Source organism: Plectropomus leopardus, chromosome 3 (genome assembly GCF_008729295.1).
Source record: "Plectropomus leopardus isolate mb chromosome 3, YSFRI_Pleo_2.0, whole genome shotgun sequence".
Lineage (NCBI taxonomy): Eukaryota > Metazoa > Chordata > Actinopteri > Perciformes > Serranidae > Plectropomus > Plectropomus leopardus.
Window position 1 is genome coordinate 25,158,645 of NC_056465.1, and position 27,769 is coordinate 25,186,413.

General features: G+C 38.9%; 2 protein-coding genes and 1 long non-coding RNA gene across 3 annotated transcripts; 2 read left to right on the forward strand and 1 right to left on the reverse strand.

Annotated features, from left to right (window-relative positions):
• Positions 1-123: 123 nt before the first annotated feature.
• LOC121938213 lies at positions 124-27,018 on the reverse strand. The gene is made up of 3 exons (XR_006105255.1): positions 26,960-27,018; positions 12,584-12,625; positions 124-190 (listed from the first exon to the last, which is right to left on the reverse strand). It is a non-coding gene; the product is annotated as an uncharacterized LOC121938213 (long non-coding RNA).
• On the forward strand, positions 7,416-8,666 carry foxe3 (forkhead box E3). The gene has a single exon (XM_042481468.1). It carries the CDS (start codon positions 7,416-7,418, stop codon positions 8,664-8,666), a length of 1,251 nt encoding a protein of 416 aa, XP_042337402.1.
• Positions 15,846-17,411, forward strand: foxd2 (forkhead box D2). The gene has a single exon (XM_042481478.1). It carries the CDS (start codon positions 16,277-16,279, stop codon positions 17,372-17,374), a length of 1,098 nt encoding a protein of 365 aa, XP_042337412.1. The 5' UTR covers positions 15,846-16,276; the 3' UTR covers positions 17,375-17,411.
• Positions 27,019-27,769: the final 751 nt, after the last annotated feature.

The window sequence follows — 27,769 nt, forward strand, 5'->3', positions numbered from 1 at the left end:
CACACAGCCTGCCAGGAGCTCCCAGTATTAAGCAGTTAAGCTTCTCTCTGTTGGCCAACATGGTAAGCAGTGGAGCATTAGGACAGTGTTTACATCTTACCTTCACACTGTCTGGACTGCTATGCTGGTCATTAGGTCCCTTTCAAATCTCCAAATCCAAATAGATTGGGTGTATCACATTGGGTTTGTCCTAATGGTAACAACAGAAGCTTTACGTTAATGCACAAACACCAATTCTAACTGGAAATCAACACTTATCAACACTGGAATTAGCTATATAAGAATATATTTTAAAAGGAAGAGTTTGACATTTTGGGACTTAATCTCTTTGTTGCAGAGAATTAGATAAGATGATTGACACCATTCTTCATTATCGTTTGTCCTCTCATCATGTCCTCTCATCATCATCAAGTGGGGGCAAGTAGGCAGTTAGCTTCGTTTAGCATAATTTTCCAATATCCCATACTATTGTGGTCATTGCAATTTAGTTGACTTTTAGTTCCGATGTAGTAAGAGGGAAAGCTGAGACAGTTGGTCTTTTTCTTCCAAAGTAAGCTAAATCTTTTTGTCAATGAAAGGCGTGGTCTCAATGCAACAGACTCCATCAAATGACCCAAAGCCTTGTTTTCCACATCATCCAAGATGATTGTTTAATTACAGTGCTTATCTTCACAGGATGTGACCTAAGCTTGGTGCTCACTCTTGTGGATGACCCTTGCAGCATCCCAGAGCTGCTGTGCTGGACGCTGGGGGATTTCCTACATGTGTCTTGGGGGCAGTGGGCTGTTTATTCAGGCGGAAACTTAAGAACATTCAGTGAATCTTCAAAGGTCAAAAGTTTATGTTGTACAAAAAAATGGAAATTACAGTATCGATTATTATTATTATTTTATGCCAAGTGAAGTCTGTTTCTCTATGGCCAATCTTAAAGGTTCTAAACATGGCATTCAGAACATTAATCAGCTAACAACTACTTGCTAAAGACATAGTGGAGCAATGGTGTCTTGAGCAGAGTATTGTATCGGCTGTATCAGGAATATTTTAGCTTCAGTTAAGCATAGTGGGGGTAAATGGGGGTGCTTTGTCCATCTTTAAATACAGTCTATGGTCCTGACCCATGGTGCCCGGACAGCATAGTCATAAAACTCATAGAACCCCCAACTTCTGGTTTCTCTGTCAGCACTGTTGGTATTGTTAACACTGTTTGCCCTGTTAGCAACCCCAGCTCCATATTGAGAGCTTTGTGCTGGCAATCCCATCCCAGACTCTGAATCATAAGTTCTTTTTACTGTGCCTGTTCAAGACAGGAATATTGCACCGTTATGCCGCCTCACCATTGTGTACAAAAAGTAGAATCCCGGAATGGGGAGACAGAGTTGTCTCACCTTTAAGCTGGCAGCGGAGGTAGTAAGTGTCGAATTGAGGTCTGTGTAAAAGGAACAGCCGGCAGGACGGGACCATGGGCAGGATGGGAGTGACATTTTTAAGGTGTGTTGTGCGTGCATACCACAGAAAGACATTTTTAAAAAAGTGGGCAGCAGTTAGCGGCTGATTTAAAGAAGAGCTGAAAATAATTGCAAATTTAAGAAAACAATGAGGTCTGGGTGCTCCTTATCCTCTGAGCGGAGGATGAGATCAATGGCCATTTAACAGGGATGGTAAATGACTGCTGATGCAATGTTATGACACTGTTATTGTTCAGAAAGTTGTCGATGTGTATGTTATATGTCACACTAGAAGCAGACACTGTTCCATGGTGCCAGAACGCTATCTAAAATTACACACTGGAGCGCCATGATGCAGCCGTTTGTTTGGTGCTGTGTTGAAATGCAAAGGTAGCGTAAAGACTGGACGTTGCATAGAGCTCCTTTAAATACATACAGTATGTATAATACTATGCTGATATTAATTTAGAGATACATATATGTGTTACTTAAGGATATATATATATGTATTTTAGAGACCAACACAGTGGTTGCAAATGAAGTTGGTTATTAACTGAGTTATTAATTCCTGAAAAGACCAAATGTGTGTGTGAGTAAATGTTGAGCAACCATACGAATTTTTGCGAATGACAGTTGAGCACCATACAGCAAGCCTGACTGGTTGTGTGTGTGAGAACCATGTGCGGTGCTTTAGCAGGGCAGTGTAGCGTGCAGTGCAGGAGCGAGCAGAGGCGGCCCAGGCCAGTACAGCCCCAGTACCCTGGTAATCCCTGCGTTTTCAGGAGCCCTGGCCCGTACTTGATGAGCTTGAGCAAGAAAAAGGTTGCGCTCTCTCGTGTGTTTCTCTCTCTCTCTGTCTCCCTCTCTTTCTCTTTCTGTCTCTCACTCTTTTATTCACCCTCTTTTTCTCATGCCCCCCCTCCTCCCCATCCCCTGGAGCCACTTTGCGAATGAATGGATACCAAGTGTTTACTCAGCAACTTTTGCCTGTCCCCCAATATTTCTCAGGATTTGATCATAAAGAGGAAAAGACTGACCATCAGTGACCACCAGAGACTGAGGAGGTGCACATCTGACTGAAACTGAACCGTAACTCACTGTGCATTTATGGAAACGCACACATCTTGTTACCTTCTGTCACAAACACAACAGTTGTTTGGTCTTATTTTAATGCTTTCTGGGATATTTTGACGCACACATATCCAACCATTTGTGTTTTACAGTTATGTCTTGCTGGATTTAAATCTAGCAATACAAATTAAACCTGTGTTCATTTCAAGAAGAAGCAAGATATGAAACTTGCAAAAAAAACAAAACAAAAACAAAGACACTTTCTGATAGATGGTTGCTACCTCCCTCAGCTCTTGGCTGATAAAACTTAGACTATATTACTTCTAAATGTCATTATTTAATTTTTTCCTATCAAAAATCACCAAGACATCAGCTGCATTTCTGAGACTCTCTCTAGATATCTTAATTTTGGTGTATACAGCATAATAAAATCAAATTTAAAAAATATATATAATGCCAAAAAGCATAATTAGGCTAATTTATTTTGGGCACTGCCTTAAATCTTAATTCTGGATTCTGTAATCAGGTTAACAAATTAAAGCATGACTCAGGCTAAAATTACTACTGCCTCCAATGTAGTCAAATCATTTTGGAATTATGCATTACTAATGCATAATGCATACTAATGCACTATAATGCATTATTATATTTGTCAGTAATATAAGCCTGAACCAGCGGGGCCTCAGCTCCTGCCCTCCCAACTTTAAAGAATCCTCCACCTTCTGACTGTCTGTGAGAATATTACAAGATTACAGCTATATAGAAAACGTGTGATGTACCTTGTGCCATAGTTGTTAACAAAAAGTCTTTTCTATAATTTTTCAGTGCATTGTTATATAATATTCTCTCTCAGGTGCTGCATAAGAGGATGCTGAACCTGCCAAGACTTTAGCAGTGATATAGCAGAAATATGACATTCTCTATCCTCTTTCTTTTTGATTTCTAAATCCTAATGTAGTTTCCAATGTTACATATCCGCAGCTAACCTAATTGCCAGAGAAAAATGTTGGCATTGTATGTTTCTGCAAACTACAGTTACAATTGTAATCGTGGTTATGTTTGGGTAAAAAAAACATTTGCTTATGGTTAGGAAAAGATTAGATTTTGACTTAAAATACCCAGTTTTGGGTGCAAAATCCAAGCAGCAATGTCTCGGTAAAAAACAATCACCTTGGCCTAAGAGCAATGGATTGGTAAAAAACATAGAGGTTTGGGGGCTAAAAAGCTGCAGGAAACAGCAATGCTTGCTAAATCATGATCAGTTTCTTGGTCTTGAACAGTGGTCTGCAGAAGTTTCCACCTTTGCAAGCATCGCCACCAACCATCCCCTCCACCTCTTGATGACAAAATCTGCTCAAATACTACATCACTTTAGAAACGCTAATATACTGTAGATATGAAACGTGCAAATGTAACCTTTTCATGGTTTGCAGAAATGTACAATGCCAGAACATTTTCTTCTGGCAACTATGCCGCAGCATCATCCTTCTACTGTGATGTGTTCCCCCACCCAATGTGGGTGGCACTAAGGCAAGGTCTTTACTGTACTGAAAAAAAAAGCATGTGCAAGTTGGTGCACATGTGTGTAACGTACAGTGTCTAAAATAACAACATGACTGACCACAGTGCAGGACGAGTGGGAGCGTAGAGGTGCAGAGAGGTACAGGGAGGCTCTGGTGGGGTGGGGGGGCGGGTTTAGGAGAAGAGGGGATTATCAAGAGGCCGCAGGCCCCGAGGCAGAGGGCCCGTTTCCTGGCCTGAGCCCCTGTTTGTCCTGCCTGACCTGGCAGCTCTGGGGCAGATCCTGCTTGGATACAGCCTCGCTCCCACGCCTGTCTGAAGCTGTTAGCCACTGGCTGTGAGTAGCTAGCTGGGCTTAGTGTTGTCTGAGCTGCGGCTGGGTCGGGAGGGGTCCTATCATCTGTGGGGTGGGGTGGGGGGGTGGGGGGGTTACCAGCTACTTTGTGTTGGCGGTGTGAGAGGGTGACGGGGAAACAGGCATCCAGTAAGGCAGTGGGCGGTTATGATTAATGACTTTGGTTGGATTATTGCCACCCTAATTTTACATACCAGGCCTTTTAGAGGGACAGTTAGCCAAGTTGTGTTAAATATCATGGAGGTGTCTCCTCCATTGACAAATTAAAGGAAAACCCTACATAAACTTTCTTAATAAGGTGTTTGACTGACATATACAGTATATTTGCCAGGACAACTTCAGTACATTTTGGCACTGATTCTCTAACATTCTTACATTATAATACACTACAATACACTAATACACATTATATCCCCTTATTTTGGGGTTTTGTTGATGGGGTGGAAACAAGGCTTAATAATCTGGTCCGGAATCTCTCGACCTTGTTAAATTGACTTTTTGAAACAAAATGTTGGTAAAGACCTATAAAAACAAAGACAAAAGTGGGGTCAGAGAAAATGGAAATAAGAATATAAAGAGTTGCAGCACATAATCTTCAAGATTTCTGTATATTGTAATTATTATAACGTTTTTTTCTCCTCTGTTTTAATTATGTTTTTTGTTTGTTTCATTTTTGGCTTGACTTTTCATTTTATAGTATACCATATTTGCTACCAATACTATTTTAGTTATATGTTATATATGTAATAATTGAAAAACACCGAAAAAAAAAAAAAAGTTTTCAAAAAACTGTTAAATTCAGAGTTCTGGTGATTGTGAAGACCAATCGCATATGATTTCTACTCATCAAACCATTCCGCCATTATTTTCTTATTATATAAATGATTCATATTACAAAATAAAATTACACTTTTAATAGCCTGCTGAAGAAATTCCTTTTTACACCTAGTCCAATAGATACATTTTGCTGTAAATACATATTATTAGATGAAAACAGATGTCAAAGTTTTCCATTAGGACATAATTCCCAGTTGAAAAAAAGCTAATGAACCGCAATATATTTTATCGCAGAACTCAATAGCATATTGCAACATGTTTAAAATGTTAATAATATTATACCATGGCTTAAGTTTTGTGGGGCTTCTGTTGACTCCCACCGTTAATCCATACACCTCCTCCGGTTATTAAATGTTCATGCAGCATGATGACATTATCACTCTGCTTTGGTGGGCTCAGTCCAGACATAGCATCATTCCCAACAGTTCACAACACCTCGCTCCATGTTGTTAAAAGTGATATCAGCAGGTCACCTCTCTCTGTGTATCTTACCTTTTAAAACTTCAACCCTCTATTTGCCTAAATAATCAATTAGAAGCACTATCACATGCGTGTGTTTAAAGCCTGTTGTCTGCACACCACTTGTGTGCAGAACTGTGTTTTGACTTAAAGATCCATAAGATAACACCTCTCCTCTCTGTTTGATTATCACTCTCTGAAAAGGAAAATGAAATGAGAGGGATATTGACTTTTCTTCCACCAAAAGCTTTGATAGCTCAATTGCTTGTTTTCAGTGGCTTGTTATTATTTTTCAATCGGTGGATTGTCTGTTGGGTTTGGAGTAGCAGAGAGCAGCTCTGTGAGTGTTGTTTCTGCCCTGGATATACACAGAGCTGTCAGTGAAAGCAGGGAGAGCACAGCAGACGGAGAGGGGGTCATCAGTAAATCTCTGTTAGTGCCTCAAAAACACTAAAGGACTCACCTAAAATTGTTCCAGGATGGCATTTGACACATCACTACCAATGGTGAACTATACAACTTTATAATGCTTTTTTCCTGGGCTACAACTCATGGAAATTAAGCAAGCAAAAGGCCTTATCAAAATAAAGGGTTTTCAGTAACTTAATCCTAAAATCCCTTTTTGTAAACTAATAGTCCAAACTCTATAACTCACACGATTTTACTGTCAAATATACACTGTGACATCTGACAAGTGTGTCTTACTAAAAAATAATCTTGGAAACTGTCTTGAAAATGGACAGTAAATAAATACATTTTAATTAATGTTTACTTTATATCTAATTGTTAAGTTTACATCAGATTTAGCTGTTTTTACTTAATTTTGTGAAGTTAAAAATAACAAGTGCAAATACCTTGTTCTTTCTAAGTGTTACAAACTTCAGTAAAGCAAGTTAGTCTGACTTAACTTGATCATGACAACAAGGATTCTGGCAATTATGAAGTTAGGAGATCTGCATGTTTTTTTGTTTGCTTTTTTTTAAACGTGTTTAAGAAAATGTAAACATGGCTGCCTTGTTTGCAACCAGCATATGTATTGCATAATAAAGTTGGTGTACTGAAGTTGCAAAAAGTTAGACAGATTGATTTAATTAAACTTGTCATTTTTAAGTTGCAACAACTTCACAAAATTAAGTATGCCAGATATAAATAAACTGTAAGTAAACTTTACAATTAGGTATAATGTAAACATAAATTAAGACTAATAGTTATTGCCTATTTACTGACACTTTGAAGGCAATCCATTTTAGATTTGTTTTTAAGTAAAATTGGCTTTTCAGATTTTACAGTGTACTTTTTTCTCTATCTTTTCATGTAAATTGAGCTGACACAAGACCTTTCCAAAATAAGATGTTTTTAAGTAACTAAACCCTGAAATCCCTTTTTTGTAAACTAATAGCCCAAACTCCATAACTCATGTATATTTACTGCCACTTATAGAGTAACATGGGTCAGAGGGATATTAAAATTCTCTATTTGGGTTATGTCCTCCTGCCTCCATCGTCACAGGCGAGCCAGTGGCGTCATTCCTGCCCCTCTTTATAAAACTGTCAACGCCTTCCTCTCACCTGGACTGACACACACCACCCCAAACACCAGGGCAGGACAGGACAGGGGCTATTTTTGTCCAGAGCAGGAGATCATCAGACACTACCTTTGTGTTTTCCGCGGGTATCCTCATCTACTGATCATTTTTCCAAAAGGAAGACCATCACATTGTTTCTTTTATGAATCTGGCAAATTATTCTTACTTCTCTGGCATGTGCAACATGACCGCAGAGACGCAGCACTCGCCCGCCGAGGCAAGTCCTGTAGTCATGTCTCCAAATGTGAGTCTGGACTCGCCGCTGCCTCCGCCGCCTCTGATGCTGCAGGCCCGCTCCAAGGACAATGTTTTGATCAAGTCGGAGCCCCGGGGGGGCAGCCCGAGCACTGAGGATGGAGCCGCTCTGGGGCAGACCGAGGAGCACCTGCCCACCGGGAGCCGCCGCAGGAAGAGGCCCGTCCAGAGGGGGAAACCTCCCTACAGCTACATCGCCCTCATCGCCATGGCCATTGCAAACTCCCCGGAGAGAAAGCTCACACTTGGGGGTATTTATAAGTTCATCATGGAGCGTTTTCCTTTCTACAGGGAGAACTCCAAGAAGTGGCAAAACTCCATCCGCCACAATCTCACCCTCAACGACTGTTTTGTGAAGATCCCCCGGGAGCCCGGCAGACCTGGTAAAGGCAACTACTGGACTTTAGATCCAGCTGCCGAGGACATGTTTGACAACGGGAGCTTTCTGAGAAGGAGGAAAAGGTTCAAGCGCACAGATGTGAGCACATACCCGGGGTACATGCAGAGCTCCAGCGCGTTCACGCCGACCCCAATGGGAAGGCCAACATACCCGAACACGCTTTACGCAGGGATAGGCTCCGGTTATGGCTCCCAGCTGACTGCAACATCCCCGCATCCGGCCATGCTGCATCACTACCAGACCTCCGGCCAAGGACAGCCGCGCATGTTTAGCATCGACAACATCATCAGCCAGCAGACGGTGGTGCAGAGCGGCCCGGGAGGAGACATCAACTCCCAAGCGCTGGGGCTGGGCGGAGGTGACCTGGGCACCATGACCTCCAGCTGCTCGGTCACCGGCACAGACCCGTCTGCGTGCTTCCAGAGCCAGACTGTCAACCCCTCTGCGAACATGCTGAGCAGAAACAGCGGGAATCTGTCATCCAACCTGGCCGCCGGGTATCCGTACTCCTCCTCGGCCTCTCCTCCGAACCTGCCCTCCATGACCCAGTCCGGGTTCTCTCCGGGGAGCTCTCAAGTGTACTGCACCGGGAACAGGCTGTCCCTGCCGGCCCTGCGCCCCGGCTCCTGCGCCGAGCACACGGAGCAGCTGCTGGGCCTCTCCAGCCCCATGAACTCCTACAACAACACCTACATGAGACAAGCCAACTTTGCGTCTGGACTAGAGCGGTATATGTGAGACGATACTTGCCCAAAAAAATAATAATAATTATAGGTTCTTACATAGTCCCATATTAAATGAATATGCCCTCAGTGAACCCATATGAGATAAAATGTCTGGTATAACATAACATAAAAAGAATATTAATGGGATATTACAGCCTAATATAGGGCCTACGTTTAAAAAAGGCCCATATCATTATGCCACTTTTTAAACGACGGATTTACAAGCTCCTGTAAGAAATTCGCTGACTTATTTTTACCATCAGACACAAAGATATGACCCATATCTTGACCGAGCCTCGTGATAAAAAAAACATTCCTATTTTTAAAAGCCATTTAGATCCATTTGACACATTCCATGACTGTATCTCAGAGAGATTAATGTATTTTATTGTGCCACATTTCGTTCACACTTCCTGTGTTTTAGTGTTCGTTTTTACATCCAGTCTGCTGTTTTTCATGTAAATAGTTTGTTGACGTTTGAATACTGTAAAAGAAAAGAGTATTATCATTGCTGACGACGGGTCGACGGAAATAAATTCATTTTTACAGTATCAATGTGGTCTTTATTCGCGAAAAACATGACAGGTAGTTTATCTTATTTGATATGAGTAGCTGCAAGTTACATGTGCGATGGCTCATCAATCAGTAAAACGCTCCTCTGTTTTTTTAGGATTTAAATTAATCGCATCTTAATTGAAATTATAACAAGATTGTCTTCATTTAGAAGCAGGTTATATTAAAAAAAAAAAAAAGATATTCAAGATCAAACCAGCTTAAAAAAAGCCCTGATTAAATTCTGAATAATCAATCAACAATGCTTTAACAAATAAGACTAGAGAAATTCTTACGTTTTATCTGTCCTAAAACAAAACATACAAAAAAAAAGACAAAAACGTTGTTTTTTTTTAATATTCCACTAACACAACCTAAACAATAAAATAGCATTTATCTGATTTAAATTGAAAGTGTTATTTTTTCTTATAGACAAAATCGGTTTTGATGAACACCGAATAAATTAGACACTCTATACATTAAAAATTCGAAACAATTGTGATCCATAAATAAAGAAGAGATTTGCCATTATCATCACCACAAAATGATGATGTAAAATAAAGAAGTAAATGAAATACAACCACAGGAAAGCAAAATTAGGAATTATAAATCAACCTTACACTGACTGAAGTAACTAGTCACAACCAAAAAAGTGTCAGTGTAAATGTTCTCATCTATTTAGCTGTAACTTGGTTTCAAATCTACAATACAGTTTGAAATGGTCAGAGGTGGAAGTGGCCTGACTTTGTACCTTGAAATTGAGAGAATACATAATGTACCAATGACAATGTGAAGGATGTTATGGGTATTTTGGACCGTAGTCTATTACATAACACGTGTCTAAATAATCTTTATCACTATTTAACTTATAGGTAGTTTTTCCTTGAAAATAACTATTTTTAATTCTGCAATATACACTTCTTATTCAGGATCATTTTAATTAAAATGCTCTGTTGTTGCTTGTAAAATGGATGTTGATCTATCAGTTTTATGCTACCAAAATTATTTTTTTAATTCAAGGATGCTCATTTATTATAGCCTGCTTAAAAAACAACAGATCTCCTCACTGTTCACTGTTTTTTATCAACTATATCAAACGCTAGCTGCTATTTAGATTTTAATTAGCATTTTAATTGTTTTTTTTCTATTGAGAAATGAACATATCAAACATGCATTATATAGTCAATAATTGATGAACTAGTTCATCAATAAACAAAACAGTGAACAATATATCATAATTTGGCAGATGGCTTCCCAAGTCACATGAAATCATGTAGAAATATAATTTAAAAAAGTGTGATAATTGATCACAGGAAAAACACTAGTATATAGATCTTTGTGTACTCAAATGGTACAATTTTTTTTCATGCAGACATAATTAAGAGAAGGCAACCTGTGGTTATATTCTGACATTCATGATTTGACAGATAGATAAATAGAGAGAGAATGAAATATAAAGATGCAAAAATATATTAAATAAAATCATGATTGAATAATAAAAAGCTCAGCTATTCCACTTGTCGGTGTGTTACTTCCTGGTCTCACATTAAGACCCTCAGGCACTTTGCTGCACTCAACCTATTCATAAATCAAGGACAGATGAAGTTTATGCTGATTTCAGTGGGTGCTACTGGTACAATCGATATATGTGTGAGCGCTGTGTTATATTCAAACTCCTACATGTAGTCTGCAGCTACTGTTCCTCCTACCTGCTGCAGCCCAAAGGACATAATCATCTGAATTTGGTCAACCGTGCACACGATCAAACAGGGAAGAGGCTGAACTTGTAAATGAAAACTACACTGGGTGTTTGGTTTGAAGATGGTCTCTGATAATTGGGACAGCGTCTTAATAGAGACCAAACAGGAAGCTAATTGCCTTTGATAATCTACATCCATTTTTCATGAGCTGGGAGCATGACAGATAGTTTAACCCTTTGAAACCTGAGCAAATTAGCTTGATTTCATGCAAAAACATGGAAAGAAGGCATTGAGCTACCTAACAAGAAATGACCCCAAAAATTAGCAAGAAATCCATACCCCTAACCCCCACCCCAAAATAAAAATTGAAAAAAAATAAGTAAAAAAATGAAAAGAAAAAACAAAAAAAAAAAAAAACAAACAACCCCCCCCCCCCCCCCCAAAAAAAAAAAAGAAAATGAAAAAAAAAGTGAAATAATAATAATGATAATAATAACAATAATAATAATAATAATAATAATAATAATAATAATAATAGAATAAAATAAATATTCTTTCTTTAATATTATTTAAAATAAATAATTATAGTAATTAGAACTATAGTTTTCTGGATATTTTCTGGCCATTAGTTATTTGACAACTTGCTAAGAATTCTGGCTAAATCTCTTTTTTTCACCTTTCACACATTTCTCTCATTTTAATGGACATTTCATGCTAAATTGTGGGTTGCCTTTCCCCTCATGTTTTAAAAAAAATAAATTTAAACAATTTGCTCACATTTCAGAGGTTTAAATGCTTGTGAAAGACATCTAAATGCAGCACAAGAAAACTAATGTTGATGCAGATTTTAAAGGGTTAAAGCAGTTAGTCATAAAGTCAAATTCAAACATGTTCCCATCTAAATCTGATTATTGCTGTGTAACACAAGAACTGTTAGTTCAGGATGAATGAACAGCTAGAACTGAATAAATGAAACGAGTTCAACCTTTCCACCACTAGATGGAAGCAAAAGCAAAATGTTCAGCCCGTGGGACTGTTTTCACTCTTTTACAAGCATTTCTTATGCAGTTTGTTTGATTATGATTAATTACACTAATTCTGCTCAGCAGTGAAACTACTGCTAAAGTAAGCAGCATTTAAAAGTGTTCCAAATACTAATTTTGTACTGTATAGGTAGATTGGGATCTGTAAAGGTCTCACACATCAGGAATGCTCTATTATTATTATTATTATTATTATTATTATTATTATTATTATTATTATTATTATTATTATTATCATTGTGTTTTGGAAACTGAATTGATTTAAAGTCTTTAAAAATAAGTTTTTATCATAGGAGGAAGCACTGTCATACATCTCTGGTGTTGCTAAAGGCTAAACATTTCCCTGTCTTGAGAACTGTACATGAAACTGTAAAAAAAAAACTGAAATCAATTTGACTGTTCACTAACTACAAGAGGCTGTTTTTTGTTTGTTTGTTTGTTTTTTACAACATTATAGCTATCATAAAGACGCTGATAAAATGAATTAATTAAATTGTTAATGAAATGACAATAAAGTCACCTTTTCATGTGCACAACCTGGACTCAAGACTCAAGAATGAAGGGTTGGCTTCACAAGTGGAACATTACCATTATAATGTCTAACAGCTGACAAGTATTTATGCAACAAAACTCACTGTGTTGGAAATGTCTCGCTGTGATGTCATCCGGCCAGAAATCTGAAAAACAAACATGAATCAAACAGCTTTTAAAAGTCAATGTTTCTTCCTGAAACTCTAAAACATCAAAGTGCTCCTTCTCTATTCTTTACTATATAGATATAGATATATAGATAGATAGACAGATAAAGACAGATAGATATATTTTTGCCAGTTCTTACAGACACACTGATTAATTTAAAACAAAGACTGTTGAAGCCAAGTTCTCTATTACACCATATTTTGGATAATTTGTTTCACACAAAGTCTTAGTGTTTGCGAGATGCTTTATAATTTTTATCTCACAATCTGACAGCCAAAATGTAATTCAGGTTCAGGTTCAGGTTCCTTTATTTCTACCCGTAGGTAAATTTGGTTTGCAGTATAGGGTGAAAGGCATCCATTTGACACAGTTGTCAGACACCACAGACAACATCCAAGATAAAACACAAAAAGATAAAACAATTAAAGTGCCCCAGTGCTAAATCAAAATGTTAAATATGTTATAAATACCAATAAAAACATGATACTATATAAAAAAACCAAAAAAACAAACATCAATCTTCCTACAGCTTGTTTACAAGTGTGATGGTAGCTGGAACAAAACTGTTTTTATATTGCTTTTGTCAGTAAGTACTGTAATACACATGAATACTTGTGTAAAATAAAAAGTGAACATTTGATATACTTTATCCAGGTCTATTTTTTTTTCAATATAAAGACATTATTCCATAGCTATCACATGTTATTAACAACTATCTGCTTGTTGACTTAAATTTGAGCTTGATTTACCACTTTCTCAACATCTCAACAGGCTCTTCAGTAGTATTACGCCCCATGTTAATAGGACTCACTTATAAATGTCCTTTCCTGTCATTTGGATATTCAGGATTTCATTTTTTACCACTTTGTCACCAGCAGAGGACGCTTCGACACCACAAACTAGCGATGAGACTCCTCTCCTCCATTCGGTCAAATCACGGATCACAAGAACCACAAACCCACTGAACCTTTGGAAAGTTGGAGAACCTGAAATATCCTACAACGCACGATTTGTAGATTCCCAATTTTAACTAATTCGATAATCGATAAAAATGATTCCCTTTTAGCCAAATACCATAACAAAATTAAATATGTGCAAGTTGATGCTACATAATAAAACGAGTTGTAAATAAAAAAACAGGCCCATAGTTTTTGTTGCTAAAAAGGAGACAAAAAAGGGTCATGTGGATTGCATTTATTGATCGGCGACAGATATTCCACCTGTGTAAATCAACAGGTCTAGGCATGAAGAATTTTTAATATCCAAGTAAACTATGGATAATGCTTATTCTATCTATGACCAGGGTTGATAAATTAATAAATAAAACGCATGACTGTTGTCTCCTTTGGTGACTTAGGAATGAAAATACAATATAATAATAATAATAATAATAATAATAATAATAATAATAATAATAATAATAATAATAATAATAATAATAATAATAATAATATGTCTGTTATAGAGACCTAAAATAAAATAATCATAATAATATGGCTTCTCCTAAGACCTGGAGAAAGCAGCATGTCCTGTGTGCCGGGGAGCTGTCAGGTATCTCAGTGCCTTTTTTAGATTTTAAAAGGCTTGTGGCGGCGGTCAGACGAGAGGCTCAGTCTTTAAAAAGTTGCATGGTTCAATAAAGAGTACTGATACAGACATACAAACAGTGCAGATATTTTGTAGACGAGACTTGGTGAAAATGTTGCTCCCTGCTTAAACAAAAATGATTACAATCTGTATGTTTGACCTCTGAGATAAATGGGGTGCTAATGCAAATGCATTACAATAACTGGGTGTATCTGCAGCGTAATGAACTGGAATGCCAGCCTGCTCTCAATGAGCCCGCACACATTTACACACACACATTTGAACACACATTACACATTGTCATCCGCTGCTGGCCTCCAACTCCTGACGAAGACGAATTGGAGCAGGTTGCAGCTGACTGTGCCCCCTGTGTGTGTGTGTGTGTGTGAGTGTGAGTGTGAATTATGCAGAAAATGCAGATGGATAGTGCTGTGACTTCTTGACGAGGAAAACACAAAACCCGTGAGAAGTGATCAGGGAATTAGGCGACTGGCCAAAACCTTTGAAGGAGGAAATTCAGTGCGGCCAAAATCGGCCAATTTATTAGGGGACGGAATAAAGAGCTTCGTTTGTATGGGCTGTTTATTTAGCAGCTGACACAAACAAAAACCTGATATAACAGATCAAACGTCTCAAGATGAGACATAGAAGAATGAAATGTCAAGGTTAAAGTAGGCTAAGAGGCGTATTTTAGTGACATCCTGATATTTATTATAAACTTAAATTTACAGGTAATTGGCGCAAATTTTATATAGCCTATTTAATTTATGAATACAACAAATTAAGCGGTTGAAAAGAAAGTGTAATAATAATAATAATAATAATAATAATAATAATGATGATGATAATAATAATAATAATAATAATAATAATAAATAATAATAATAATATGGTGTATTTAATTTGCTTTTAAAACTTTTAAATGCAGATGTTTTTTCAGACATTTTTATAACGTACTTGTAACCATATGACCATATTGACTCTAAATATATTTAGATTATTGTCTAAATATTGATATGCGTGTATTACTGGTATTATGTCTGTAGGCTATTTCATGAAGATCCTAATCACCATCATCGCAGCACACCATATACTTGTCGCGCCTTACACTGCAAAAAAAAAAGAAAAAAAAGAAAAAAAAGACAATATTATTGAGTCACGCAACCTCATGTTCACAAAGAAATTTGTATTCTAAATGATTAAATAAAAATTCATCACTGGGTTGTCAGTGATACAATTTTGTCTTTAATGCATTAAAGAAATCCATATTCTTATTTTTTTATTAATGGATTGTCCATAAGGCAAATAATAGGCGAGATTTCCATCTATGATAAGTAAATGAAACTCTAAATTCAAAACATAAGTTCATATGCACATGAAGAATTGATATTGCCTCTATGTTACATAATGTTATTTATATGTTAACTTCTTTTTCTTTAACGAAATATTTTTTAAGATTCAAGATCCAAATTACTACTTTTTGCAGGGCAATTTCGTCCAGTTCCTGGTAACAGTGACTCAAAGACCACGTGATCAGCGTGCTCCTATAAATACCTTTTGAGAGCTAAGGAGGATAGTGTGATAGTCTGGCTGGATACCTACCCAACCCCGTGCGTAAAAGACATTTTGGAAAGACACTTGGATATCCAAAAGTAGCTTTTTAAATGAGCTACGGCACAAACTGATCACAGCGGGAAACAATCGTGTCTCAAGAAAACACAACTCAAGATTGGTGATCTTTGACTGCTTTTTAACGCCTGAAAGCCAGAAGTTTTCTGCTCGATGAGGAGAACCTCGCGCGGCCCTGCTTGACCAGCCTCGGACGACCCGGAGTCGCCAAATCCACAGGTCAAAGACTTATTTATCTTTTCAATAGATTCTAGCCATGTGTGCATTCAGTAGTTGGAGATAAAGCTGCAAAAGTCTGGTGTGGGTGTTAGGGGGAGAGGGAGAGTGTGCGCGCGCTCTCGCTCGGTAGCCTCACCGGACCAGAGGAGGAGGAAATCTGGGAGAGAGGGGGAAGAGAAGCGGTGTCTCCGAGGATGACTTTAGGGACGGATATGTCCGACAGCTCTGCATTGTCCGAAGATGTGGACATCGACGTGGTTGGGGGTGACATATCCGTTGGAAAGGACGGAAAGTACATTCACCACGAGTTTAACTTGGACAATGACTCGGACGATAATTACTCCCAGAACGCGGCCGAGAGAGTTTCCTCTCCGGGGCTCAGCAGCTCCGAATGCCCGTCAGACCAAATGGGCTCCAGCGCAGAGGTCGGCACCGTGATCGGCGACAAATCCAGAAAAAGTGCACTTGTAAAGCCACCGTACTCTTACATCGCTCTAATCACTATGTCCATTCTGCAGAGCCCAAAGAAGCGGCTCACTCTGAGTGAGATCTGCGAGTTCATCAGCAACAGATTCCCTTATTACAGGGAGAAATTCCCCGCATGGCAAAACTCCATACGCCACAACCTTTCCTTGAACGACTGCTTCGTGAAAATCCCACGAGAGCCTGGCAACCCCGGAAAGGGAAACTACTGGACCCTAGACCCGGATTCCGCAGACATGTTCGACAACGGGAGCTTCTTGCGCAGGAGGAAGCGCTTCAAGAGGCACCAAACTAACGAGATCCTCAGGGAGTCTGCTGGCTTTCTACCCGGCTTTGGATACGGCCCGTACGGATACAACTATGGACTTCAGCTGCAGAACTTCCACGCAGCCCACAACCCGTATCACCCACACCACACAGGTGGCTCATTTCCATTCCCAAACGCCCCCTGCACCTTGCCCTCATCAGCCTCCATATTCCCTGCGCCGCATCCCCTTCCCTCCCTTTTAGGCGCCGATTTAAGAAAGCCCTTTTACCCTCAACTGAGCCCTTCTCTGCCGCCTCTCAAGACGGACTCCAGCACCCCGAGCAGGCCTTCATTCTCCATTGACAATATCATCGGTGCGGCCAACTCCACCGCCTCTTCCTACAGCGCGCAGCCGGGCAGCCAGGCGCAGATCCTGGCCATACTGAGCCCAGCTCTGGCCTCTGCTTCCAATCATTTGAACCTCTCACAGGACAGCATATTACAACCCGGGCCCCAGGGTCAGACTTTTTCCAGCAAAAATATGAACACTTGTCCTTTCTAAAATACACTGTAAAATCTGATAAGTTGCTCTTACTTGCAATAATCTTGGAAACCGATTGCCTCGAAAAAGGGAAGTAAATATAACTGTTCATCTTAATTTCTATTTATTTTATATCGAAGTGTTAATCTTACTTTAAATTTAGCTGTACTTATTGTATTTCGTGAAGTTGTTGCAATTGAAATATGGCAATTCTAAGTGTTAGCAACTTCATTAAACCAAGTTAGTCTGATTTAACTTGATCATCACAAAGAGAATGATGAAATTAAGAGATCTGCGAGTTCTGTTTTCTTAACATGTTAGAGAACATACAAATATATGCAGATGTTAGAATGCAGCTGTCAGAATTTATAGCACAGTAAAGTTGGTTTAATTACGTTGCTAAAAGTTGGAAAGATTGATTCAAATACACTTGTTATATTTAAGTTGCAACGTCTCACATTAAGTAATTATAACAAAATTTTAACTAAACTTAACAATTAGTTAAAGTAAACAATTAGATATAAAGTAAAAATTAAGACTATTAGTTATATTTACTTACGTTTTTAAAGGCAATCGGTTTCCTAGATTTTTTCAAGTAAAATCAACACATCAGATTTTACAGTTTAATAATAATAATGGCAAAAATGAATTTATTAAAAAGCCAAATGTGGCTTCATCCTATGTGAAGGTAGGCTGTACACTCTTGAAATAAGAGTGTTCTGGCTCTCCCCATTTCCTAACAATGTAAGGAGAGAAATGTTAATTTATGGTTTGTAAATATGTGTATATTGAGAGACAAAAGGAAGAGAAACTCTTTTTTAAACAGTACTGGCCTGCAGTCTGGCCTCCATTTGTCAGTGGGAGAAAAAGATCCTTATTTTAACATAAGTTAAAAACCCATGGCTATGGGGATGATTTCCGACTTTTTAAAAAATATAATTAAGAACTTTATGATTTATATTGTTTTTATTTTGTGCGTCGTGAGAAAATGGCACTGTTGTTGTTGACATAGGCTGACAGAGACGGCAAACTCAGGTTTTTACTTAGAAAGCACATGGAGACAAAGAGGAGGGGGAGACACAAAAATAACCATTTATCACTCCCTCCTCCCCTGATCCTCCTCTACATGGTGAATTTGTGACAATATCATTTCATGTCGTCGGTGGACACTTAGTGGTTTTTGGTATAAAAGAGCGCATTACCTCTCTCAACCCTTTTTAATTGTTGTTCGTTCCTATCTATTTCACAAGTTAATCTGTGAAACATACAGTATGTCATGTGTTGCCAATAGAGAGAGACACCTAAATGTTCATAGGTCATTTTTTTGTTGTAATGACAAGAATAATAAATGTTTGTGAATTTGAAAACAAAATCGTTATTTTTTTATTGCATGAACTCACAAAAAGACGGCTCTATAAAATAAATAACAGCAGCCCATTAGTTAAATTAAATGCTGGTTTTGCTAATATTTTTTTAAAAATGCAAACGAAAGCCAAAAGTTTTCTTTATTCTCATTTTAACTATATTTTATTTGTTTTATTTTATTATTTTTATCTGTTTCCCTTCAGTAAAGATTTCCACATTCTATTTTTACATCAAATTGCACATGTAAGTCAAATCTTAGTACTTATTCTTGCTCCAGTCATGCAGTTTCTAAATATAATTAATTTATAACAAGGTGATCAGACTAAATAAAAGACTCTTAGTAATGCAGTTAATCAAGACGCCTTTTTTTACGCGTGAAAAACGCGCAAAATTCAGTTGAAATATCTCAAACAAGACTTGATGTATACAGCAGTCATGAATATCACGCAACAGTGCGCAAGTATACCTCTTGTGTGGCTCTCGCTCGCTTGCAAAGGACTATTTTCTAGCAAGTTACAAAGGCCCCAAATGAATGGGGGACGTTAGCAGGGCCTCGTCGGTCTGTAATTGAAAGTGAACAAGGATATACCCACGGTCCTTTTGGGGCTTTCGTTGCTAATTTGTAGCAGCATTTTTCATCGGGCTCCCTAATCCACCATAATGCGGCTTTTTGGCCGTTTGTTGATGTTGTCTGCGCGGACCCCTGGCCCAGGGAAGTGAATGTGCGCGCAGCGAGCGGTCCCCTGTGAGACCAGCCACACACATTTAGAAGCCCTGAAAAGCAATCTTCTCTAAAGGCCCTCGGTTTGCTCCGCTTTCATGTCATCTGTGTTGTCTCGGGATACATATAAAGGAAGCAGTGGGACTCGTCCGGCTACAGAAAACAGGCCTATTGGTCTTTTTCAGAGTTGTTGGAGCACATGTTTCCAGACAGAAGGGGGTGTAAAGCCTCCTTTATTTACCAGAATCTGTGTGCAAATGGTTAAATTAGTTTGTGGGTGTTTTGACAGATGATTATTAAGGATGAAGGGTGGGAGGGCTGACTCCTCTGTTTTCCCTCAGCACAGCTCACTGAAAGTCTTTGAAACGAAAACCAACACTACTTTCTTTATCCAGACGCAGCCTTTATTTTATTGTTTTTTTCTCTCCCTGTTGGTGCAAATTAGACAATTGATAAATATCGCACGAGAGTTTTGGGGGAAATCATTTTGATTAGAGCTTTTTCTAGCCGCTGTATCCGTGCTGTTAATTGATATCCTGCATATATAATTTGCAAAGTAAATGAGGTGGAAAAAACATTAGCAGCCTATTGAAGTTTTCTGCGCGCACTCGCTCTGACAGGGAGTCATTACGCACCGCATCAGTCCATTAAAATCCACATGAAGCGTTTGCAGAGGTGGTTAAAAAAGCATTTAAATAACGACAGGAACGAAAACTAAGCCAATAAAAATCACGAGACACAAAGCACGCACACACGCGCGCGCGCACACACACACATACACACACACCCACACTGGATCTGCCATGAGGTTCAGCCAAAGGCACCAGCTTTGAAAATGGACGATTTGAGACTGAACCCATTTCTGCAGATTTTCAGCTCGAGTGCGCACCAACACTGTCCATCTTCGCTGCAAGATTACAGGCTTGTGACCAGAATAGACCTGCTCTTCCTCAAACCACCACAAACACTGAACACATCCGGGGGAGCATCTTTCCAGCTCCCTTTCATTTCATATGACTCCTAATAGGACATCATAACCGCTCATATATTGACGCGTTAATCCTGGTTTCCCTGTCACTTCAGGACCACCCAGCGCGTCTTTATTTAGGTACCACGACGACATCCGTCATTTTTTTCGTGACGTTTTCCTCAAGCGAAATAAGTGGTGAGTGATATGTGAAGTGACAGCCAAATGACTCAACAGTCACCAAAAACACATTTATACATTTCAAGGCAATTCTCATCTCTGTCTAACCGCTCCCATATGCCCTGTTCGGGCGTAAACGCACTTAAAGCCGCATTTTGTGCCACTTTAATTTATTTATAGACTAAGTCGTCAGCAGAATTTTAGATTTATCTCTACTTCTAAATCTTTTTCTCCTTTTTGGATTAGCAGGGAAATGAATAGCACGAAGCGATTACGGTATTATTAATATTATCACCATCATCGTCAAATTATCATTAGAGTTTCGTCTTGAACAACTGAACAACGCGTGACAACAGGGGATTAAATGAAATCGGTTTTGCTTAATTCTTTCTCTGCCTTGCCAATAACGTACCGTCCCAGATCGATGCATATTGTTGCGTCTTGAAGGACGCGAGGACAGGCTGTGCTGACGCCACAAGGAAACCGCGCGCGTGTGTGTGTGTGTGTGTGTTATAGAGATGTAAGGCCACGATCCTCAAGGTCACGCTCGTCAATTGAAACTGTTGGATGCCATTCTTAACTATACATAGACCTAACAATATATAGCCTAATAGGCCCATTACTAAAATACTACATACAACACAAACAAACAATACAAACAACATCTATCCTCCAAAAACAAAGCTGCGAATGTTTAAGTTTAAGGCTATGGATGTTCCTAAAATACACATATGCTTATGCATTAATTTACTTTATAGCCTAATGGTTTAAAATGAAGGGCGGCACTACCGACGTAGAATTACAGGCCTGTTTAAGATCTTTTGGAGTTTAAGCCCCCCTGAAATTAACAGTAACCCCTTTAAATTAAAAGGGGGTATTTAATTATTAAAGGCTTTAATAATTAAATATCTATCTTTAACGGACTGATATAGCATGCAAAAGATGATGTTGCCACATTAGACAAATAGGGCAGACGGGAATTGCAGGTGGTGCCAACAGAAGACCTGTAGGCGTAGATTTTGTGGTGTTCTCAATATTTAGAGCACGTGCATTTGTTTGTCCCCCACCATGCAAGTAGAGGACTTTTATTTTGAGGAAATTAAAGGCGTTTCCACCATAAATCGATGCAAAAAATGCAGAAAATTTTACCAGAACGCAGGAAATAAAGTATTTGATGCTTAACAGAAACAAAACATACGTCCTTTTCCTTTACATTCAGTATTATTATTGAAGCTTATATCCTGCGTTGATCACTCAAAGGTGAAGGTTTAAGATTTGTAATACATATATCCGAGTCTCCTAAACTGTGTCCCATCAGGCCGTAGAATGGAGACACGCCATGCAGGCCGCATATCTAGTTGGAAAATGTTGTAAATGGGCTTTAAATTTAGGGAGTGAACAAATAATGGAAACAAACCAAATTTTATTATTTTGAGACATAATGGAAACACTGCCCTCCATCTCTCTCTCTCTCTCTCTCTCTCTCTCACACACACACACACAAAAAGTCCTACGTGTGGTCCCTGACTTTTGAGGCCGTTGGGGACAGCCTCTTAAACACTCTCCTCCAATGAACCACAGCCGAGACGCTACTTCTCTCACTTTCTATGAAACAAATATCTTGTCCCTTATACCTCCCACCCCTCTCTCTTCATTCTCCTGTATGTGTGCGTGTGTGTGTGTGTGTGTGTGTGTGTGTGAGCGCGCGCAGCAGACGAGCCTCCTCGCCCCCGCAGAGGAATGTTGGCCCGGTCCGCGGCTCCCCGGCCTGGAGGAGAGGCGAGCCGCGGCTCGAGCTGCACCGCCGCTATAAATCACAGCCTCCCCTCGCTGCTCCCAGTCTCCCTGCAGCCTCCGTGTTTTTGCAACAGACAGAGGAATCCTTCGCTTAATTAATTTAGAATGTGTAAATAAAGCGAGGACAGTGAACTCCCCATCATCTCTGGAAACACAATATTAACTTTGGAAGATCTTCGCCCCGCCGGCTCTGACACACTAAACGAACACCTGCTGCAGGAAGAAAAAAAGAGGAGGGCGCGCGCGTGCACGGGCACACACATGAATACACACATAGTGTCGGGGCAGAGGTATTAATGACCGCAGATATTAGGCTGCAAAGATCACCAGAACATGATAGCAGGTGATACCCGTCATTCAGGCTTGTTTTTCGAAGAGTGAAGATGTGTTTACTATAAAGTCTGCAGCCTCCTGCAGAAGCTGGGATTGTTGTTTTAAGTTTTTGATCAGATTTTTGTCCCTACAACATTTTAGATGAATAGATCATGAAACTATAAAATAATTTGTATTGTTCAAAAATAAAATCTGTCTATTGATACACCTCACTTTACATTATGATAACTTTTTTCGCAACACTTTCTCAACCAAACAACCGTATACGTGCAGTTGTAGCTGCTTTACATGACAAAGGCAACATTCACATGCACTCTATCCAACTCCAAGCGTCCACACACGCTGCACAACATGATTGAGATGCGTCACGTAAGCCACCTGACAGCAAATTACGCGCAGGCGCAATGATTAAACAAAAGGCCCAATAGGCAGAAGTGCATAAAACACATGAGGCGTGTCTTGATCCAGTATCCGATGCACAAATGCCAGTAGATTAAAAAAGTTACCAGACAGAGGACTGTGCACACTGAGATTCCGAACCAACAACATAAGCTGAAGTACGTGAGCACTGACACTAATTAAGAATATATATTTTTTAAATCATCATCATCACTATGTTTTATTTTTTGAATCTCAGCTTTCAGTCTGTCAGATTTACGCACCTGCTCAAATGGCATCCTTTACAGCTTTGGGCTTTAAATATTCTCTAAATATTACATTTTTCTATGAAGATTTAGTGTTGGGGTAACTAGTTACATGTAATTAAATTACAAAGTAAATGCAATAACAATTGGTTACGATTGCTGAGAAAATGTTATGATTATAACATTATGGAATCTAATCTTTTCAGTAAAAAGTTCATTATGCACTGCAACAAGCTGCTATAAAATACAGCAAAATTTGAACAGGGATGTAAAGTTTTTCCAAAATACAGTAAAACACTGTAAATCTCAAGGCTTTTGGGGCCATTATTACAATGTTAACTTCTACAATTCTGAAATTCTACTTAAGTAAAATACATATTAAGCTCATATACTTTTGAAGTGATTTATGGTGGTGGGAATGTAAAATAACAGTATGGCTACAGGTGCCAGTAGCATTTTTTCACTGAGGAATGCTTTCTTTTGGCAAAGTCTATTTCTAGACATTTTTTAGCTTTATTTATTGCTCAGTTTAGATTTTTTTAAAGTAATTAAATAGAATAAGTTACATAACTTCAATAAGGTAATTAAAATAGCTGCATTACTTATTACATTTTAGAGCAGGGAGCTCAGGTGGTCTCATGTAGGGGAGAGCTGCCCTCTGGCTCCCTTTCATTTCAACACAGGTGCGAGGTAAAATCAACACCAAGTAATCCAAAAACCTACACATTCACTCACTCTGCTATTACTGAATTACACCAAACTACTCCTTTGCTTTCTATGGAGACCTACTGGACGCCTTTTAACGTCCCCTGGTGGTCCCCGGACCTCACATCGGGCAACATGAGTCTTCTCCATCAGCGCCTGTCCTCAGTTTGGCTTCAGCGGGACGCGCACTAAAGGAGAGGCGAGTGTGCAGCACTTTTCTCTGAGTCGCTTTGATAGAGAGGCGCAGCTGCTGCTGGTCGACTCTCACACACAATCAGCGGTGTCATGCGGGCGCTTTTACTGGCTTCTTCCATTTGACCTTTGATGCCAGCGCATTACACTCACAGCGAGGATCCACTGCGGATAATGGCAGCGGTCCGACCCAGTTATTATACCCTGTGATTATTGATTTAGGATTTAAACGTTTTTCCCTCGTCGGTTTCTTATATGTGCTGTAATTTTCCCCCAGTGGGCCAAAAAAAGGAATTAATGTGCCGTTATGCATGAAATTAGTTAGTGAGTCTGAGTTGAAAAAAAATGTTGCTTTTAGCTTTCCTTGCCAACCAATTTTAAACTTAAAATATTCAAAATAATTCGAAATAAACAGCATAGCATACATTTATTTCAATTAAGACATTGGAGTTTAATTAGTCTAATGAAGATAAACCCAAGGACAAATGTTGACTTTTTCCTTTCTTTCTTTTTTTTAAAGGCCTTAAATGTTGCACACATTAAGGATTGTGTCATCACTTTGACATGATGCAAGTATTTCATTTTGTCTGCTTTCCTGTAACTACGCTGTAAAATCTGACAAAACCGATTTTTAATTTGTTTGCAATTATTATGTTTACTTAAAATGTACTCATATTTACTTGGTTTTGTGCATTTGTTGCAACTTAAATAAGGCAAGTATAAAATAAATAAATAAATATGACAAGTATACTTAAATAAATCGCTGTAGTGACTTCAGTAAACCAAGTTTACTGTGCAATATATCTGTTTTCTGCTGATTGGAGACAAGTCAATCATATTTGCATTTTCCTTAACATTTTATCAGAACAGAGCTTGCAGATCTACTAAATTCATCATTGGTAAAATCCTCTGTCATGATCAAGTTAAGTCAGACTAACTTGGTTTACTGTTAGTTTCTAACACTTAGAAAGAACAGGGTAATTTGAATTGTCATCTTTCAGTTGCAACAACTTTACAAAATTAAGTAAATACAGATACATTTTAAGTAAACTTAACAATTAGATCTAAAGTGAACACAAATTGCAGTTCATAGTTATATTTACTATCCCCTCTTAAGGCAATCAGTTTCCAAGATTATTTTAAGTAAGATCAACCTGTCAGAGTTTACAGTGCATCATATGCGTTGATGTCTGCCTAATGGTTTTTAAGAGTGTAATGATTACACTTCAAACGTGGAGGTAAATCAGTGAAGTCAAACAAAAGTCAACTCAGGGTGTGATATAAGAAATACCAAGGACACAGCAGCCTCCAGGTGAAAATGAAACTTTGTTTATCTAATCTTTTTCAGCGTGAAAGTGTGTTTTCCAAAAGTATAGGGGAAAACCTCGCGATAAAATTGAAGTTTACCATCCAGAGTGAAATGCGATCACGCTGAGGTCGCGGGGCCAAACTTTTTAAGACTAATGTTTATTTAGAGAAGTGAGCGCTGTCTATGGGACTCCCCGTTCTCCCAGAATGCTTCACTAATGTCTTTACCAGGCCTGAGCAGACCACCAGCAAGACTGCATGCAGCGCTCTGCAGCCTGTTGTGTCCTTTTGGAACAGGGCTGCATTCAGAGTGCAAGATGTCACACTAAGCAACAACATGAAACCTAGGCTGAATATTAGAATACGTTTCTCTAATTCTGGATGCGCTGCTTTTAAATAAAGCATCTACAGCAAAGTAAAATGTGATTTTTGTATATAAAAGTCACTATTTTAGCTACTTGCAAAAATTATTTTCTATTTGATAGGCTGTCTAGCTTCCACAGATGTTCTTGTTATTCTGCTTGATCTGCCATTTTGATAAAAGCTGCAAAAAATAACCCTAGGACTCCCATATGTCACTGAAATAATAGTATTAAGCTTGTCATAAAAAACAAAATGTTATTAAATTGGGTTTTTGAGATATTTCTATGCTACTAATTTTCCCCTTATTTCAAAGTATTGACATGAAATTCCAAATATTCCTTGCTGCCAAATAAACATAACTGCATTGGAAAAATGTGAAATCATTTCACTGAAATTTTTTATTAATATAAAGAAAAAGTTTCATTATGAAGTGTAAAAACTGACATATTTGCAGCGCATGTCCCCAGTGCCTGGAGAGCAGCAGCGTGTTTTCTTACAGTTTGTAAAATTGAATTAGATACGGTGGGGAATCTGACCTCTCGCCAGACCCACATATTTTTCACCCCTCAGGTTTTAGTGTTCCTTGGGTATTTTTGTTTTCTCAGCTGGAACTGCCATTAGACATTGTGTCCGTGCCGTCCATTTCTATCTTTACCATCTCTCCTTCTAGCAGGGTCCCCCCTGCGCCCCCAACAACCCTCCAACACCTCACTTTCTTCTCCTCTGGGCAGCTCACACCCCGCCACCAACGTTGATCTGTGACGCAGACTGAACAAGACTGCAAAAGCTCTGCAGGCTGGGGACATGCGCACTGCGGAAAGCACATTTATTCACAAAGGGAAGCATGTAGGCCATGACCTTCTGTCAAATGATAGTGATGGTCACACTGCAACTCTGTTTCTTTATGAAACTCTTCGGAAAGATTAGTGAGGAGTCCGTGCCAGTAACAAAAATGGTTTTCAATATAGAATGAGTGAATCTGTGAGTCAGCACCCAAAAAAATTTATCAAATTAGGTGCCTGGTAGCTCACCTGTAAGAGTGGCTGCCCCATGGACAAAGGCTACGTCCGCATATCCGATTCCAACCATGGCACTTTGCTGCATGTATTCTCCTCTCTCTCCCGCTTTTATGTGATAACTGTCCTGTCAATTAAAGACAAAAAAAAAAAAATCATTAACATAATAATGTCATCCTTTTAATGATAACAGTGGCTACTTAAATTAAATTTAATGTCATCCTGTGATTATCACTGGGATTTTTTTCAATATCTACACAAGGTGCTTCATGAAAGAAAAAAATTATTTGGCTTGACTCTGAATAATAATAGTTATCTTGCTCAGACTTGGTTAGTGCTGGAGTGTGAAGATCTTCAGTCTCTAAAGATGGTCGCCTCTTTCTATGCAAGTTATTGACCAAAAGTGCCTGTACAATTGCACACAATATAGGCCCATATGATTCTTCAGCACATAAGAGCCCTGAGGAGCCACAACAGCAGTTAAAGAGTCAGTCAGCAGCATCACAGCCGGCGAGCAGCCACTTCACTGGAGAGGCAGCGTGTACAGGAGGAGTCAACGAATGGACAAAAAAAAAAAAAAAAACAGACAGAGATGGATAAAGAGAGATCAAGAAGAAGCTATGTTATTTCTACGCATTCTTGTATATGATATTTTTACAGCTGATGTTGGTGCAGATAAGACATTTATTATCTCCAAGGAAAGACAATTCAGAGCATCCTATATATGGTCTAATGTGCTCGGAGGTTCAATGCCAACACACTCATATTGTATAGATATGCACACACGGTGTACTGAAGTCAGTGCATGTCAGGAGGTTTAAATTC

Bases quoted from the DNA above. Each gene is read 5' to 3' on its own strand.
- foxe3 (XM_042481468.1), top strand. From the start codon at position 7,416: ATGAATCTGGCAAATTATTCTTACTTCTCTGGCATGTGCAACATGACC.
- foxd2 (XM_042481478.1), top strand. From the start codon at position 16,277: ATGACTTTAGGGACGGATATGTCCGACAGCTCTGCATTGTCCGAAGAT.